The sequence below is a fragment of the Neolamprologus multifasciatus genome, chromosome 10, assembly GCF_963576455.1.
Source record: "Neolamprologus multifasciatus chromosome 10, fNeoMul1.2, whole genome shotgun sequence".
Lineage (NCBI taxonomy): Eukaryota > Metazoa > Chordata > Actinopteri > Cichliformes > Cichlidae > Neolamprologus > Neolamprologus multifasciatus.
The window spans coordinates 17,385,488-17,402,547 of record NC_140448.1 but is presented as its reverse complement, the minus strand read 5'-3'; the positions used below and the strand labels follow the sequence as shown (position 1 = coordinate 17,402,547).

Sequence of the window (17,060 nt, the reverse complement as noted above, 5' to 3'; positions counted from 1 at the left end):
GCAGTGATTTTCCTGTACTGGCTGATCACTTCTTGTGGTAGTCTTCAGTTTGTTTATGTGTGCCTCTTTGAGAAGTCTCTAGATTCCATGAGAATTTCTTGCCTTTCGCACAGCTCATGTGTCAGGTGTGCTTTGAAGGTTACTGACAGCAGGGGTTACGTCGGTGCAGTGGTTAAGGAGGAATTTCATGGGCCGTGTCGATGGTTCCCCTTGAGCTATTGGTGATGTAATAAGAAATGAAATCACTGCAGAAACAGACGTGTTTCCTCACTTGTCACAGCTGTAGACCAGACGCAGACATGTTGGTTTTGTTTGGCTCAAGGTCATGATATCGATAACAATCAGAAGACTTAAAAGCCAAGAATCAGGCTTTTAGCTCCAACTTAGGTTGGTGTTTTAACTTTTAAGTTGCTGTGGAGTGAAATCACTAGACAAATAGCTGACCTCATCATCTCCTGCCATCGCTTTGAAATATTCATGCGCGTAATGTCAACTACTTCGGCTTTAGTTTTAATCCTTTTTTTAAATTACATCCTTAAAAACATTTCTAAATCCTTACACCTGTAATGTTCACAGCACGGCAGTATTTTGGATTACAGTGGCTAAGATTTGCACTGCTGTTGACATTCATTCAAACTTAAACCTCTCATAACTACACAACTAAGGGTTAGTTCAAAAATGACGAAGAATAACACAATAAAAACTCCAGAATACCTTTATCTCACAGGTAGCTTCTCTACCAGCATACAGGTTTAGCTCTTCTTGGTCTTGGTGAGGAGAGTCAGTGTGTGTTTGTGTTATTGTCTGAGCTTTTACAAGTGATTCATCACAGTCCATATTAAACTGCCCTCAGACTGTGCAAGCATGTGCACACCTGATATGTCTTTTCACAAGCCCAGAAAAACTTAAAGGTATTAAATGCTAACCTTAATTTAAACATCCATATTAGGATTTCTGTGTGACGGCTGCATTGTTGATACATCAAGATGTGTATGCAGTCACCCTGTCTCATAATGCGTGTTATTCATGACTCATCCCGCCAGGGTGCATGTCTGCTAGTATGACATGATGGTTGGAGGTAAACACCAGATGTAAATTCTCTCCACTTGGTCTATTTTTATCAGATAATCTGCTGATTATTTTTAAGACTTGATACCCACAGTCCAAGTCAGGGTTTTAAAATGTGTTGCTGTCTCTATCCAGCATCAAAACGGCAGTGAAATTTCCTTCAGTGGAATTTTGGCTCAAGGAAAAACAGTGTTGTTATTGTCAATTCTGCCTTTTATTCCTCTTCCTCTTCGTCTCTTTGCCATTTCAGTCCCTTTCTTCCTTTGTCTCGTTCTTGCTCGCACATTTTTCTCAATTAAAATTTGGAATTTATTGTAAATGTAATTAAACCAAGGCAGACTTGTATTGACTGGACATGGTAGATTTCTGCTGAATTACTCCCTTCATTGCTGAGTCATACAAATGGTCTACAGATGATCACAGGAAGTGCTCCACCGCAGCTTTCCTGGGCCGCCACGACTTTTGACTCTCAAACACAAGCTTGTACACCACTGTGTTTCACTGAGCAGTTGTAATAGATTATCTCAGTTTGAGACCACCTTCTATTGTGTATGAGTGTGTGTGTTTCTGTGTATTATGTCTTTGTGCTCATGTGTCTGCAATTGTGTATGAGTAGGGGTCAGTGGGAGTGGTGGGTATGTAAGAGAGTGACCGCCAGCAGTCTATATATAGCACCTCCCTCCGCCCCTCGGCTCGCTCTCGGAGCAGTGTTGAAATTCCAGCCTAACTCTTCTGGTCAGATCTCCACAAAGAGCAGACTTTGCTTAACTGCTATTGGCTACTTAAGGACAGCCCTTAACCATTTTCAAAGAAGCACTTCATTTCAATACTTCTTTCCAAAGGGCTTCAAAGAATTCAAGGTCACAGGAATTGTTGTGCAGAGCAGTGTTGGCAGGTCGGAGGCGGAGCAGAAGCAAAAGTAGAAACTGATAGCTGGCCTGTAGGCTCATATAGCTCTCGAGCACGAGGCCCTGCGCAGCCTCTAATCTACTCATACCTCTCCTGGAGCAGGACACTGGAAAGGTTTTTTGATCCCTGTTGGTAGATTGCCCTTATGACAGAATAAATGGTTGTTGGTTGTCTCTACTTTTATTTTAAGAAGACACTTCTGCACCTGCTCTTCAACTTTCAACTGGAGCTCTCCTGGCTCTGAAGCATCGAGGCATCTTCACTTGGGCGGATTTGCTCTGGCTATGGCTCCTCCAGTGTGTGGCTGCAGCTCATCACCCTGTTGGATTTGGACTGAATGTGGGATAGAGCTGTAGTGCTGCTGTCATGACAGTTTTCTTTTTGACCTCAGGCTCGTGTGTTTCGCTTTTTCTGGCGTTCATTTTCGTAAGGATGGAGATTTACACTTTTAGCTTTGGTTAAAACGACCTGGTGCCAAAGCTTTACATCAAAGGGACTTCTGTAGCATTTTTGACAATGGTGGAGTAGACAAACGTCCTCTGTGACTTTAACCTCTTGCAAGGAATTGCTTTTGTTTTTAATCATGGCTGCTGTATTTCACAGCCTGTAAAATCACACCATTCTTTTCCCCATTTCACCCACTGTGTCCTTGTAAGGCTGTCTGCACCATGGAGGTGCCAACGAAATGGAGCAGGGCTAGTGTGATCAGCTTCATCAAGGGCCTTGGTAAGCGTAAAGGCTTGCGCATTCATATGAACACCTGTTTGCAAAGCCTGAGTGCTCAGGTTTAACTCGGATAGACTGCTTTGCAGGCCAAGGGGCCTGTCATGTCCATGAGTTAGTATTTACATCTCACCTCTACAGTGAGGTCAGGTCACATGGTCATGAAAGGTCAGTTTGATCTGGCATCGTTCTTAATGCAAGCACACTAGACACATCTGGGAAATGTTGTGGTAATTATTGCTTTGTTTTGTTTGGGGGGTTGGGGAAGTACTTAACACGTTTTTCTCCTCCGGCATATTCTGGGAATCAAACCTGCAAATGTTTCATTCTGTTTATTTATCCGAGTATGAGATTTATTACCACAGGAGATAGCACTCAGCTGCGTGAATGCAAAGCAGGGAGGATCGTGTAAGGATTGCCAGAATCGGTGTCCATCGCCAAGCCATAACTCAGTCGAAATTTGAACACACAGATTCAAGTGGTTTTTATTAGTTTGAATACAATTTATGCTCAAGAAGATGATCTTTTACACTACCCCATTCCTCGTGACTCTACAAGTGAGAATCATCAACCATGAGAGCATTGCAAATATGAACTTCCAATGCATATTCAGCGCTGTTTGTCATGGTTCAGAAAGCAAAAACAGGCTGAAGGCCCAAAAATGATGAGATCTGTAGTTCAAAAACCTTTAGCATTAAATATGCTCTAGTTAGCAGTAACGCTGATAAAAATGTGTGCACGCTGGGGGCACAGAAGTATTTGCTGTAACTCAGGGGTGACCCACAGAGTCAGAGTACTTCAGACTAACTGGCCTGTCTTATATGTCATCAGCTTCTCCAGTGGGGCTGAAGCCATCCATCCCACCAGCCAGCGGTCCCTTGGGTGAGAGGAAGGGCCCTGTCGTCATGGCGCCTGTCAACGTGGACCCAGAGAGCAAGCCGGGCGAGTTTGTCCTAAAAAGCTTATTTGCCAACTTCACCTTGCTCTCTGAACGCAAGATCCGTATCATCATGGCTGAACCACTGGTGAGTGACCGAGCTTCGATTCGTTCTTTTTTTTCTCTCCATGACACTTAGTCCACTTCTGTCTGTGTTACAGCATCATAAACACGCATTTTGGCCATCTTACTTCATTATGTTAGTCATCATAACTTTGGATGACAGTGTATATTGGCTCGACATTTTTATGCAATCCACAGTTTCCAACCTTTTTTAACTATCCAGAAAATCCTTTTGAATTCAAGCGCAGTGGTCCACACAGGTGTACACAGGGGTGTTCACAGACACAAACGATACCTTTCTTGGCTGCTACCTTAAAGCACATTGTGCGCTGTCGGTTCTGCGTGCTGCACAACAACATTCAATATTTAGTATTTATTGTTATTCACTGTTAGATTAATGCGATGGTGCTGTGTTTATTATGTTGCTCTCGTTTTTTGCTTGTTCTTTTTTCTTTTTTTTCTCTCAACAGGTGATTGGGAGATTTCTTTTCTTTTTAAGTGTCCTCTCTTACTGTCCCTCTTCCCCTCTGTTTTTCTGTTCCTTCATCTTTCTTTCTCCCTTTCCTATCCCCCAGCCATGTCTGTCCTGTCTGTAACAACTGAAAATAAAATAAAATAAATAATAACAACAAAGGTCGATCAAATGGAACAAAACGGCAAAGCCGTGACGATCCATTTGGCAAAGTAAATCCGTTGGGTATCTTTGTTGCCGTTCAGACATCAATTCTGACGGCTAAAAAAACAAATGGGACAGGCAAAAAAATAAATAAATAAATAATCCAGCCAAGCAATAAATGGACAAAGCAGTAAATCGGGGAATGCCTTCTCTTTATCCGCTGTGTTTAGTGGATTGTATTTTACCTTGGAAACTCCAGACTCCAGACTCAGCGATCAAATACACATTTAACCCAAGGTTTTATTCCTCTGTACTGTTATCAATCGAAAAAAAAACAGGCAGTCCTAAATAGTACAGGCTTAGATGTACCTGTTAGTGTACTTGAACTGTGCATGTTTACACCTTTGGTTGTCTCTATATGACAATTTTCAGTTTATGGTTCACAATGAGACACACTGTGTTTCCAGTTTTTTGAACAACAAAGTAACCCTAATATGTCTGAGCCAGAATATTGAACCTCTCATCTCACTTTTTTGTCTGTTTGACAAAGTAAACTTCTTCACTTTTTGTTACATTCAATAAATGCGACTATTAGCTTTGACCTTCTGACCTAGTGATTTGTGAGTCTCACTCGCTCTCTTTTTGGACACAATGACCATTTTGTTCTGCCAGGAAACTGAACTGAATTTCTTTTCCTTGAATTTCAAAGCAAAATATTTACTAATGCTAGTAGACTAACATGAGTGTTTTCCACCTCTGTCTATTCTTATCTGGCAGGAGAAGCCACTAAACAAATCTCTGCAGAGAGGAGAAGACCCACAGTTTGACCAGGTGTGTGTGTGTCTCATGTGGACACGTACTATATACACTGTCACATATTTTGAACAGGACTAACCTTTTTGCCATCCTTTCTCTTTGTCTCTTGGCTCCGTCTCTTCTTCCTGTCATCTGTCCAGCTGATTAACTCTATGAGTTCTCTTGCTGAGTACTGCCTGCCATCCATCCTGAAGACTCTGTTCGACTGGTACAAGAGGCAAAATGGCCTGGAGGACGAATCCCATGAATATCGACCCCGGGCCAACACCAAGTCAAAAAAGTGAGAGAAGATTAAAATATTGGAGCTGTTTGTGCACATGAACACACGAACTGGATCATGAAATACCTTCCGTTAAAATGATTTATTTCAAGCAATGTAGACTCAAATATTCCCAAACCAGCCTGAAATTTAGATGAGGATGATTAGAGTGATGGTCAGTCATTGTCCAAACATAGGTGTGAATGTTGCGCTTACTCATTAATATAACATAGACATAGAATTTGAGGTAGAAACCAAAATATGACAACTTTGAAGACCCGGCAACATTAATGCATTACATAGCACAGTCAAAAGTGACCTTCACAGCTCTGTGCACCTGGGCCTAACAGAACAGACACTGTTATTGTAAGTGTACTAATATTGTCTTATGTCTGTCTTTCTCAGTGATGAGCAACAGAAGGACTACTTATTGGAGCGGAGGGATCTGGCGATAGATTTCATCTTTTCACTGGTGCTTATTGAAGTTTTAAAGCAGGTGGGGCACATTTTGCAGTCTGATCTGTTTGGCATAATGTCTTTTAAATGTTTAAATGAGAAGCACTGATAATAATGCATATTATTATTGTCCTTCCAGAATAGCTCGTATGTGTTTAAGTGACAAAGTAAATGTAATAAAATTACATTTTACTGCAGATCCCCCTCCATCCTCTTTTGGATGGACTCATCCAAGAAGTCGTTAACCTGGCCTTCAAGCACTTCAAATACAAGGAAGGGTAAGACAGACGACCTATAAAAATTATATTGATACAATAGAATGCATTAAATGCATTTTAGTTTTCAAATTTGTAAAAACTAACTAGTGCACTTGATTGATAATATTCATGTTAATGTTTAATTTTTAGGTATCTGGGGCCTAACACAGGCAACATGCACATAGTAGCTGACCTCTATGCTGAAGTAGTGGGAGTCGTTGCTCAGTCGAGGTATTGTTGATTAATTATTGCTTACACTGTATGCATATTTGTGTAGCTGCACGCAATAAATGTTTGTGTCTCTCATGTAATTGTACCTGTTGCCAGTACTTTTTTATTCAGAAATAAATCTCCCTGTAGACCCAACGTGTACAGAGCCAAAGCTCAATGAAAACTGAAAGCGAGTACTTGATATTGAGGCCAGTGTTTTCAAAATGTAACAGTTGAAGTGGGTACGAGAAATCTTAATATTTCACAGTGTTATTGTTTTCCCAGATGTCTACAGTGAGTGGGGTTGTGGAACTCACAATAAAAAGAAAGTCCAGCTTGTCTCATCAGTCTTTAAAAACTGCTGACTAAGGATGTGTGGTCATAGAGTAGAAATACAACAGAGAGAAAAAAAAAAAGTATTTTTTGTCTTTAATTTGAAGTAGAATCCAGGTCGTGTTACAGCTGTGGGCCTGTTTGTCTGGGTTACAAAATTTAATATGTGGCAACAGTTGCTATCTGCCCTCTTTTTGACCCAATTTTCAGTGAAATCAGAGATTACAAATGCCGTCTCTCCGACTTCAGCACAAGTGAAGAACATAGTGTTGTAAAAGCTGTGTTCCTCAAGTCTGAATGTGTGTTTGTGTGCATAAGGGTAATGATAAGGGTCCTCCAACTGTGTCACGTAATGTCATGTGCGATGAAGGATAAAAAAAGAAATAAAAAATCTAATTTTACTGAGTTATTACTATGTAATGCAGTTACACATGGCAGCTCACAAACTGTCAAACACAAACACACACACACATACACACACACGCACAAATATAATAACCCCAAAAATCCACATACTTAATGGAACAAAGTTATCGACCAAGTATGAGATCTAATTGAGCAAAGGGAGAAAAACTGTATTGTCTTTTTACACTAATCAAGTAGCACAACACCTTTCTATGTTATTTATTTGCACTGCATTCTGCACACACAGGACTATGACAAATTTGGGTACACACTCATAAACAACCTGAGGTTATGCTTTATTATTCTTGCCATTATTTGCATATTTTTTCAGTTTAGTTAATGATAACAGTGTTTATATGTGCTTTATTTAAACTCTCTGCACGTAGAACAAGGCTAATAACTATTTCACTTACTAAACTGCTGCAGTAACATGCTAGACCATGTGCAAAAATTACACACACATACATATTCCCTGCACATTGCCCCTCCAGCGCCTTTCTAAATATAGGCTTGTAGAGCACTGTTGTACTGTTGGTAGAAGCTATCTGGCTGGTTGGTACATACGCAAAAAAGCATATACCCATGTGCATGTGTTTTTAAAAGGGGGGGGGGCAGACTAAATGTGCTCAATCTATGCAAATAAACAGAGATTAGAAGACTCTTGATGCTTTGTTTTAGTTATTCTTCAAATGTAACCCCCCCACTTAGACATAGATATAATGGTATTTACTAAAACTCACGAGAATTGCTCACATCTGGTCACCATTTCCTCGGCAGGTTCCCAGCAGTGAGGAAGAAGTTCATCTCCGAGCTCAAGGAGCTGAGGCAGAAAGAGCAGAGCCCGTACGTCATCCAGTCCACCATCAGCCTCATCATGGGACTCAAGTTTTTCCGCATCAAAATGTACCCAGTGGAAGACTTTGAAGCTTCCTTCCAGTTCATGCAGGTAGACTGAGCTACTACTGTAATAGCTTCCTTGCCAAAGTGGGGCTGTATTTAGGAAGCGTAAAGGAATGATGTAGATTTTTTGTTTTTTTGGTTGGAATATTTGTACCTGGAAGCTCTTAAGTGTCATCATATGGCTTTCTAACCAGGTTCTACAAAGTAATCTGGGTTAATTGCCTTGTTTTTCACGCCTCTGATGTGAGCCGTAGTTGCAAGAATTCCCATGATCCATTGCAAAACAAAGCAATGGACATATACAGAGATTTTTTTTTTTTTTTTATCATTTTCTCTGACTCTCTTTCTTTCCTTCTCTCTGTCTGCAGGAGTGTGCACAGTATTTCCTGGAAGTGAAAGATAAAGACATTAAGCACTCATTAGCTGGACTCTTTGTGGAAATACTCGTACCTGTAGCTGCTGTAAGTGCATTTAATCTTACTCCTCAGAACAAAAAAGAGTAGACATTAGGACAGGCCCAGATTGAAATTACTGCTCTCCATTTATATGATAAGTCTGATGTCTTAGGATCATCAGTATAATGCTCCGTTTGTCTCGATCAGGTTAATAGAAATTGTTCTGGGGGGGGGGGAATGAAATCCAATGTATATCGACATAACTTCTGCATCATCTCTCCTCCTCCAGACCGTGAAGAATGAGGTGAACGTGCCGTGTCTACGAAATTTTGTCGAAAGTTTGTATGACACCACACTGGACCTGTCCTCTAGGAAGAAACACTCTCTGGTAACTTTTTCCCCGTATTCGGTTTCACCACTGGTAATCTCTCTTCATTTCCTCTCCATTACTAGCAGTTGGTGAAAGCACTTACTGTAACTCTCCCAACATGTGGGCTTTTATCTCTTCGTGGGAATGAGATAAGAGTGTAGTGTACAGCGCAGTGGCTATTTTTTGAAGCTGCGCCAGATGGGCAGTTTTTTGCTTACAGCATGGAGGTAGGCAGGGAAATCAGCAGTTCATCTGACTCATTAAAACAGTGCACTAAAGCTAGGATTTGATTACAAGGTTACTGAACTGTATGTGATTTTCAGTGCTATAACTTCCTTATAATATAGACACAACTTCTCAGAAATTTCTTAGATGCACGACAACGCTCGCTGAGGTGGTACATTCTCTAAGATGTAGCCCCACCTTTGGGATGTGTCCTGCGGTTATTTGACGGGCACATTTGATAACAAGACATGCCATCAGGCCGCTGTGCTGCATTATTTTTGCAGATTCTCTGCATACTCCAAGCCACCCATATGCAGCCAAGACCTGACACACCTCTCTCCAAACAAAAGTTCTTGTTTTGGGGGGGGGTCACTTTTTCCAAGTGAATAACACAGAGGCACGCACACTAACAAGCAGTTATCTGCCATGTCAGGGAGATCATAATTGACAAACCTGACAGGAATGATAGCAATGCGGTGCTTTTCCATAATTGTTATTCATTTGCATTCTGGGTGTCTGAGTGAAAGAAAGAAATGGAATCAGATAAAGAGTGCTCACTTTGATAAGGAGTGACAGGTGCGCTTGTCAAGGTTAGAGTTTCCAAAACCAGTCGCGACGCCTCTCTCGACCCGTGCTGATCATTAGCAAAGAATTTGTTTTAAAGAATGATCTACATTCTGACTTACATAACCTTTAAGAATGACTGTACAGAGGAGACGTCAGGTCTGAGCCTGCTGGACATGAAATTTCTGTTAAAAATCCGTAAATATGAGTCACTTCTAAAAACTCACACTGTTGATGGTTTGATTTTCTTCATGCGATTTCATGTATATACATTTTTGTTTTAAAAGGACAAAGATCGATTTCAGTACCTGGGTTAAAGTTTGCAGATAGTCAGACTGTCTCTGTTTCACTAGTTGGGGAGAAAGAGCGAGTAATGAAATTTGCATTGATGTGCCATCATCGCACTACCTTTGAGCTTTCATCCAGAGTAAAATTGTAACAAATCAGAGAAGTGCTGTTTATCAACATCAATGTTTGGCTGATAGGTCGGTTCATCCCTCCCAAATTTGTCATGCGCCTCATTTAATTTTCTCCCATCTGTCTTCCCTCTCTGCACCAGGCCCTGTATCCTCTGGTGACCTGCCTGCTGTGTGTCAGTCAGAAGCAGTTCTTCCTCAGCCGCTGGCACATTTTTCTCAACAACTGCCTCTCGAACCTCAAGGTCAGCTGCTTCGTCTGTACGATGCAAATGCACAAATTACTGTAGAAAGGGCTGTTTGTTTCCCAAAACAGTATACTCATAAAAATAAATTATGTGTGAAAAGTGAACTGTACATGCACAAAACACTTCAAAATATTTGCTATACCCGCTAGCCCTTCAGCTTTAAAATCACCCGTCAGTGTTTATTGCTTCAAGTGAAGCACTGCAGCTTAGAAACTGACTGACCGGGGCTCATAAAGCCTCGTAAAGTTTATGACAGAAGTTTACACAGCAACAATTTATACTGTGCCTGTACAATAACAGAAAGAAATGCCCCTTAGGGTTTGTTTTGAGAGAAAACATTTCTGTTACCAATGTGTAACAAACTCTACCTGTTTTAAGTCTAATTGTTTTTTGTCTGCATGCGTGTGAATGCAGAATAAAGACCCCAAGATGGCACGAGTGGCTCTGGAATCACTCTACCGCCTGCTGTGGGTGTACATGATCCGGATAAAGTGTGAAAGCAACACTGCTACACAAAGGTAATGCTACATCATTAGTTATCTTTCCAGAAATAATCTTCTTCTTCTTTTTTTTAATTGTGCCGTAACTTGTATGATTAAGTTATTTAGTGGAATTTCCCTTAAACATGGTACAGTTGTAAATATAGTCAAATGCATCAGGAATTACTATACTAAGATTATTTACATCTCTTTGTCCCTCAGTCGCCTGACGTCCATCACCACCACTCTCTTCCCCAAAGGGAGTCGTAGCGTCGTGCCCAGAGACATGCCTCTGAATATTTTTGTCAAGATTATCCAGTTTATTGCCCAGGTATTTTTAGTATTATTATTTAACCATGAAAAAAATAAACTCTTAAGATTAAAAATCTCTTTTTCAAGAGTGTCCAGGGACAAGAAGAAAAGTGGTACGCTCATAAATTACATAAATTAATAGCACACACACATAAAAATCCATACACCAGTTAAATACAGTCAAAGATTAAAAAAATAAAACACAGAAACAACCAAGATTATAACCTTCATTATCTGTAAAAAATGAATACCTTGATAAATGGTATGAGTGACCAAACCACATAAAGTGTTGTTCTTGGTCAGAGAAATAAAGTCACATTTGTGTGCATAGCATAGTGTTTTTTTCTGTACTGCTACTGAAAAACAGACCAATGCAATGATTAATCCAAAATTCTGAGCTGGCACGGTTCCAGTAACTACTCAAAAGCTAAACAGTAATGAAAAGTAGAGGCTGACCAACAATGTAGGACATGAGATGTTTTTTCTACATTTCACTAGAATCCATTATCAAAATTGATTACATTATATTTGATGTCTGAATTAGCGGCAGAGGGTTTTGAAACCTGCTCTAATGCTGTTTAAGTGCAGCGCACTCTTTGCTCTTGCATTTGCTGCTGTCATGTAGCAACCGTGTGAAACCCCAGTTGCTACATGACATGAGTTTTTGTGACTCCGACAAAATAAGAAGTATAAATAAGACCTTCAGTGTCCTGTTTTGTTTGTTTTTTTCTTTGATTTTTTTTTTTTTATAAATAGTTTTTATTAAAAATGTCCCACTGCTGACAGCAGATACATCTGCTGCCTCACACCATGTTGCCTCTAAAATCCTGTAACTCCAGCATGTTTGTCCTTTCTTCAGGAGAGACTCGATTTTGCTATGAAGGAGATCATATTTGACCTGCTGAGTGTTGGGAAGCCTGCCAAAGCCTTCAGTCTCAACCCAGAGGTAAAAAGGAGCAGACACAGGCATTCAGTTGCACAAAGATCAACAGTGGATCTCCCCGGGACATTTTATAGATCTAAGCATTCCACTTTTGATTTCTATCAAAGGAATGTAAAGAACAGTATGTGGTCTGCTGGAAGCTTCAACGTAATTAGCCTGAAATGGAGGATATTCACTCTACCTAATAATAGTTAGGAGAGATGGACTTGGCAGTGAGCGTATCCTGTGTTGGACATTATGTGCTAAACTATCGATTGGTGTAATCTGACAGTGCAGTATGCTTTGCACAGTTTAAGGATGTTTACAGTCACAGTGAGGCTTTTTGACAGTATATCAGCATAAATAGATCCCGCTCAGCTACATTCACTGCAGGATCTGTGTCTTACTGGGAAACAATGCAATAATGTTGATCTACATTTACATGAATTCTGCTTTATATCTTCCATTGCTCTTGAAAAACTGGCATAAAAACTGGCGCTGTATCTGTCTTCCAGCGTATGAACATTGGTCTGCGGGCGTTCCTGGTGATAGCAGATGCTCTCCAACAGAAGGATGGAGAGCCTCCTATGCCCAACACAGGAGCCACTCTGCCCTCTGGAAACTCTCTGAAGAAGAAGAAAACATATCTCAGCAAGACACTCACTGAAGAGGAAGCCAAGCTAATAGGTCTGTGTGTGTGTTTGTGTGTGTGGGTGTCTGGAGGCTGCTGTAATTTGAATGTCTCCCCCTTCATCGTCTCTGTTTCTGGCTGGTCCCCCACAGGCATGTCCTTGTACTACTCCCAGGTGCGAAAAGCTCTGGACAACATCCTGAGGCACTTGGACAAGGAGGTGGGTCGTTGCATGATGCTCACAAGCGTCCAGATGCTCAACAAAGAGCCAGAGGATATGATCACGTATGTAACTGCAAAGTGGAGTTTCATTCCGTTTGAAATTTTGCAAATGTGATCGAAAAATAAGTGTCCAATGTACTCCACCTTTTTCCATCTTTAGTGGTGAAAGGAAGCCTAAAATCGACTTGTTCAGGACATGTGTGGCTGCCATTCCTCGTATCCTTCCTGATGGCATGTCCAAGCCTGAGCTCATAGACTTGCTATCAAGGTAAGTTTCAGGTCTAGCTCAAGTTCCTCACAAATACAATAAAAAAACTGAATCATTAAAAGAATAGAATACATTAAATTATAAGTCAAACTATATCAGTACAAGTCCTTGGTTTCAGTTTAGTTTTTATTAGTTTCTGTGTTACTTTAAGGCTTTTTTGTTTTAATGTGGTTGCATATTTTCAGGGGAAACATGTAGGAATTTCAGAACAGGCATTCAATGCAAACAATACACAAAAACTAACCAGATTTCCTGCTTCCTTATATTTTTATTATTGTTTTATCCTTTTTTTGATTCAAATTTCTTTTCACTCAGTTGCAATTTTAGTTTAATTTTGGTGAAATACAAGCTTTGTAACACAAATCTTGCTTATTTTTTGTCTGTCTGTCCCTCAGACTCACAGTGCACATGGACGATGAGCTTCGTCTTATTTCCCAGAATTCCCTGCAGAGCCTGTTACTTGATTTCTCAGACTGGAGGGAAGACGTCCTTTTTGGTTACACGCATTTCCTTTTACGTGAGGTATAGCACAACCTTCAGATGTTTTCATGCTGCTCTTCTAAAGTGTTAAAATCATACTACCTACATAGTGACATATTAGAAACATTTCCCCAGAACTAATTTAGATTCTCACAGAGTGATGTGGTCCTTAAACTGAAAGGTGAACATTTAGAACCATCATAGTAGTTTCTTACAATAGGACCTCTTTATTATATGCTTATTCATAATTTCAAAGTGTTAGCCATAAAACATTGTTGCCAGTTATGACCGAAGGGGGTTCACTTCACAACAGGAGTGTCGTTTGCTAAATGCTTCCAGGTCCAAGACACCCATCAGTGTCTGCAGGATGCATCCGTCAAGCTTCTTCTCCAGCTGCTCACACAGTGGAGGTTAGCTCTGCAGCTCCAGGGGAAGATGCGAGGGGGAGTTGAGGTTTGTATAGAGTACTTCATCAGTATGACAGTCACACTTAAGCCAACTATTTCCTTTCCTTTAGGAGACATGATGTTCAGTGTATTTAAAATTATATTAAAAACATTTAGAGAAGCCACTGAGCTTGAAAGGTTGTTGAGGTCTTCTGGGTTTGTCGGTCTGTAAATGCATGCTTAATTACTTTTTACTAACCCTCCTAACTTTCCATCAGGCCAGCCCTAGACTGCCAGAGCGAAGCCCTCATTGTTCAGTACTCCATGCGGTGGAGGGCCTTGCTCTGCTGCTCCTCTGTTCGTGTCAGATCAGCACAAGGAAGCTGGCAGTCGGCGTGTTAAGAGAAATACGCTGTCTCTTCACGGCACTGGGACATGCTGAGGTAAAGCACAGAAAACTCACATCTTCTCCTACCAGCTCACCAGCTTGTCTCACTTTATAGACGGTAACAAAGCAGTGAAGAAAAATACAAAAACAGTTCGGTAACAAATGCAACAGCAATCTTGTGACAAACTGTGATTAAAGAGGGAGAAAGGGTATGGAAATAGGATGGAAGGAGAGCCATCTGACTTGCTGTGATTAGACATGCATTGTGTGACGCTGTTATAAAAATAGCTGATTCTATAAATGTCTTTCCCTAAAGGACGATGACAAACCCATGATAGAGGTCATGGACCAGCTGAGCCCTGCTGTAATGGACAGCTTTGTTCACGTGGCTGTTTCTGACTCAGTATGTATATTTGTGCTTAGAATGTGAGAGTGATCAGTAACAAAACTGTATCGATGTGATAAGTGATTTTACAAATGACTTATTTGCTCCTGTTGCCTCTCTCAGTCCACCTTGCCTCTCAGCCACCACGTTGACCTCCAGTGGCTAGTGGAGTGGACGGCTCGACTGGTGAGCAGTTCGTACGACGTGAAGAGCCCCAGCCATGTCTGGATTTTTGCCCAGTGTGTGAAGGACCCATGGGTGCTCTGTTTGCACATCTTTTTGCGGCAAGAGCATCTGCCTAAGCACTGCCCCATTGCTCTAGGATACGCCTGGCCCTACGTTTTCACACGGCTACAGCTGCTGCTGCCTCTGGTTGATCCCAAGTACATGAACTCACATTTATTACATTACACTTTAAGGATTTCACTCTAAATAAAATGACATGCAATGATAGCAACTTGTGTATGAAAGATTAAACTAATGCATTTTCACCTGTCTTCATGCAGCAGCCCAGTGAACGCTAAGAAGACGAGCACGGCAGGCGCCAGCGACAGTTACATCTCACTTTGGCGCAATTACCTAATCCTCTGTCTCGGAGTGGCTAAGCCAAGCATCATGTCACCTGGCCATCTCAGAGCGTCTACACCTGAGATCACTGCCACCACACCTGATGGCAGCGTCACCTACGATAACAAGGTGCGCATTTGTCCTTCAGTTGATATCAGAGACGTAGAGTTTAGAAATGTGCACTATTATTTATTGATTTCCAACTAATGAAAAGCTTAAATGATTGGATCTGGAAACAAAAAGGAAAATGGACTTAAAGTGTGATATTTTAAAATGTAAAGATTGATCTCTGTGTGCGTGTGTTTTACTTATTTATTTACATTTCATAGGTTATAGGCACGCCCTCTGTGGCCTGGCTTTTAAAGCAGCTCGTCCCACTGATGAGAGCTGAGAGTCTGGAAATCACAGAGTCCCTAGTGCTGGGATTTGGATGCACAAATGCTCTGGTCTTCAGGTACTGGAACAATAACCTACACAACAGTAATAAAACACAAATCCTGCTTTGATGATGTTAGCCTTGGTTTCAGTGCTAATGTTATTCTCGCCTTTGGCAGAGAATGAACTCAAAAAGACTGAATAGACAGAACAAATACAGTTCTAAGTAGATGATATGCCAGATTTGATCTGAATCTCTTCCGTGAGAAAGACACGATTCTTCAGTGGTTTTTATCTTACCTACTCTCACCTGTCTGTTTATGAGCTGCATACCTGACACTGAGAGAAGAAAATGAGTCAGTGATGTAGAAGAGAAATTCTTGGCGGGGCAGAGACATATCACATTTTTTCAAAGCACAGAGGTTCCATTGTGACAGGATGGCATTTTCATTCTAAAGGAGATCAGCTATTTTTAACCTAGAGTATTTTCTGAAAAGGCTCTCATTGTTATTAAAAAGATTAAGGTCTGCCCAGACAAATTTGTTCCGTCATTACGGCGTCTGAGGATTAGTGGTTTTAGGGAACATGACATTTGGGTTGCACTGCATAGATTTATGTCCCACATCTTCATTGTTCCCATGAATAATAACTATTTATATACAAGGGAGGATATCTCATTTAGCATTTTGGCAATCAGGTCATTGATTGATTGATTGCTTTTCTTTCTGTCTTTGATCAAACAGGGAGCTCGTCGAAGAACTCCATCCGTTGATGAAAGAAGCACTGGAACGTAGGCCTGAGGTAAAACACACACTGAGGCTGTGAGAGAAAACTGACTGTGCAAAATTGAGAATATTTTCTAGATTAAGTATAAAACTAGATTACTATAAAATCGGGGTTGTAGCTGATGTTTTCCATAGATTAATAATGTTTTGTTTATGAAAATGGAATATAGGTTTTGTCCACAGTCCACTATAATCAGAAGTACTGCATGTTATACTGGTACCTGGGGCAACTGTGTGTTAACCTCCTAAGACCCAAACTCTTCCACGGCATGCATTTTTTTTATTCCTCTTTGATATTTGGGCTGATTGGGACATGATGAATGTAAAAACAAAGAATTACCAGATTTTGTTTTACCTAATTTTTGTTTCTAAGACAAATGAGAGCCACATATAAGGATATTCATTTAAAATTTCGATAGAACAGTAGCAGTATTATGTCCTTGTAAGTGGATATCAGGCCCTTGTAAAGCAAAACTGAGTATTTTGGTCTAAATAACCCCAAACGTGATGTCCACATATGTGGACCCCGGGTCCTAGGAGGTTAATCACGATTTTGGACTTTCACTGTAATTTTTTTTCCTTAACATTTTTCAGCTTTTCCTACTGACAAATGACCATGGCCATATATACTACACCAAAGTAAAGAAGTAATAGATGAACATTTAAATGACAGAAAAGTTCGATTTTGTC

General features: G+C 40.6%; 1 protein-coding gene across 9 annotated transcripts in view; it reads left to right on the top strand.

The window, feature by feature from the left end:
* fryb (furry homolog b (Drosophila)) overlaps window positions 1-17,060 on the top strand; it is a 53,381-nt gene that overhangs the window by 17,195 nt on the left and 19,126 nt on the right. For 8 of the 9 annotated variants that reach the window (XM_085174413.1, XM_085174411.1, XM_085174410.1 and 5 more), the window contains exons 2-25: window positions 3,532-3,725; window positions 5,094-5,147; window positions 5,273-5,412; window positions 5,797-5,887; window positions 6,046-6,125; window positions 6,255-6,335; window positions 7,830-7,998; window positions 8,321-8,413; window positions 8,637-8,735; window positions 10,066-10,167; window positions 10,585-10,688; window positions 10,872-10,980; window positions 11,821-11,907; window positions 12,399-12,570; window positions 12,667-12,799; window positions 12,897-13,004; window positions 13,400-13,526; window positions 13,824-13,937; window positions 14,149-14,313; window positions 14,575-14,661; window positions 14,767-15,026; window positions 15,150-15,339; window positions 15,540-15,664; window positions 16,329-16,386. In XM_085174413.1, coding sequence (XP_085030539.1) covers window positions 3,606-3,725; window positions 5,094-5,147; window positions 5,273-5,412; window positions 5,797-5,887; window positions 6,046-6,125; window positions 6,255-6,335; window positions 7,830-7,998; window positions 8,321-8,413; window positions 8,637-8,735; window positions 10,066-10,167; window positions 10,585-10,688; window positions 10,872-10,980; window positions 11,821-11,907; window positions 12,399-12,570; window positions 12,667-12,799; window positions 12,897-13,004; window positions 13,400-13,526; window positions 13,824-13,937; window positions 14,149-14,313; window positions 14,575-14,661; window positions 14,767-15,026; window positions 15,150-15,339; window positions 15,540-15,664; window positions 16,329-16,386 — 2,868 coding nt within the window. In that variant the 5' untranslated portion in view covers window positions 3,532-3,605. Of the gene's footprint in view, window positions 1-118; window positions 2,704-3,531; window positions 3,726-5,093; window positions 5,148-5,272; window positions 5,413-5,796; window positions 5,888-6,045; window positions 6,126-6,254; window positions 6,336-7,829; window positions 7,999-8,320; window positions 8,414-8,636; window positions 8,736-10,065; window positions 10,168-10,584; window positions 10,689-10,871; window positions 10,981-11,820; window positions 11,908-12,398; window positions 12,571-12,666; window positions 12,800-12,896; window positions 13,005-13,399; window positions 13,527-13,823; window positions 13,938-14,148; window positions 14,314-14,574; window positions 14,662-14,766; window positions 15,027-15,149; window positions 15,340-15,539; window positions 15,665-16,328; window positions 16,387-17,060 lie in introns of those variants that run through there. The other variant, XM_085174412.1, reaches the window with a different exon arrangement.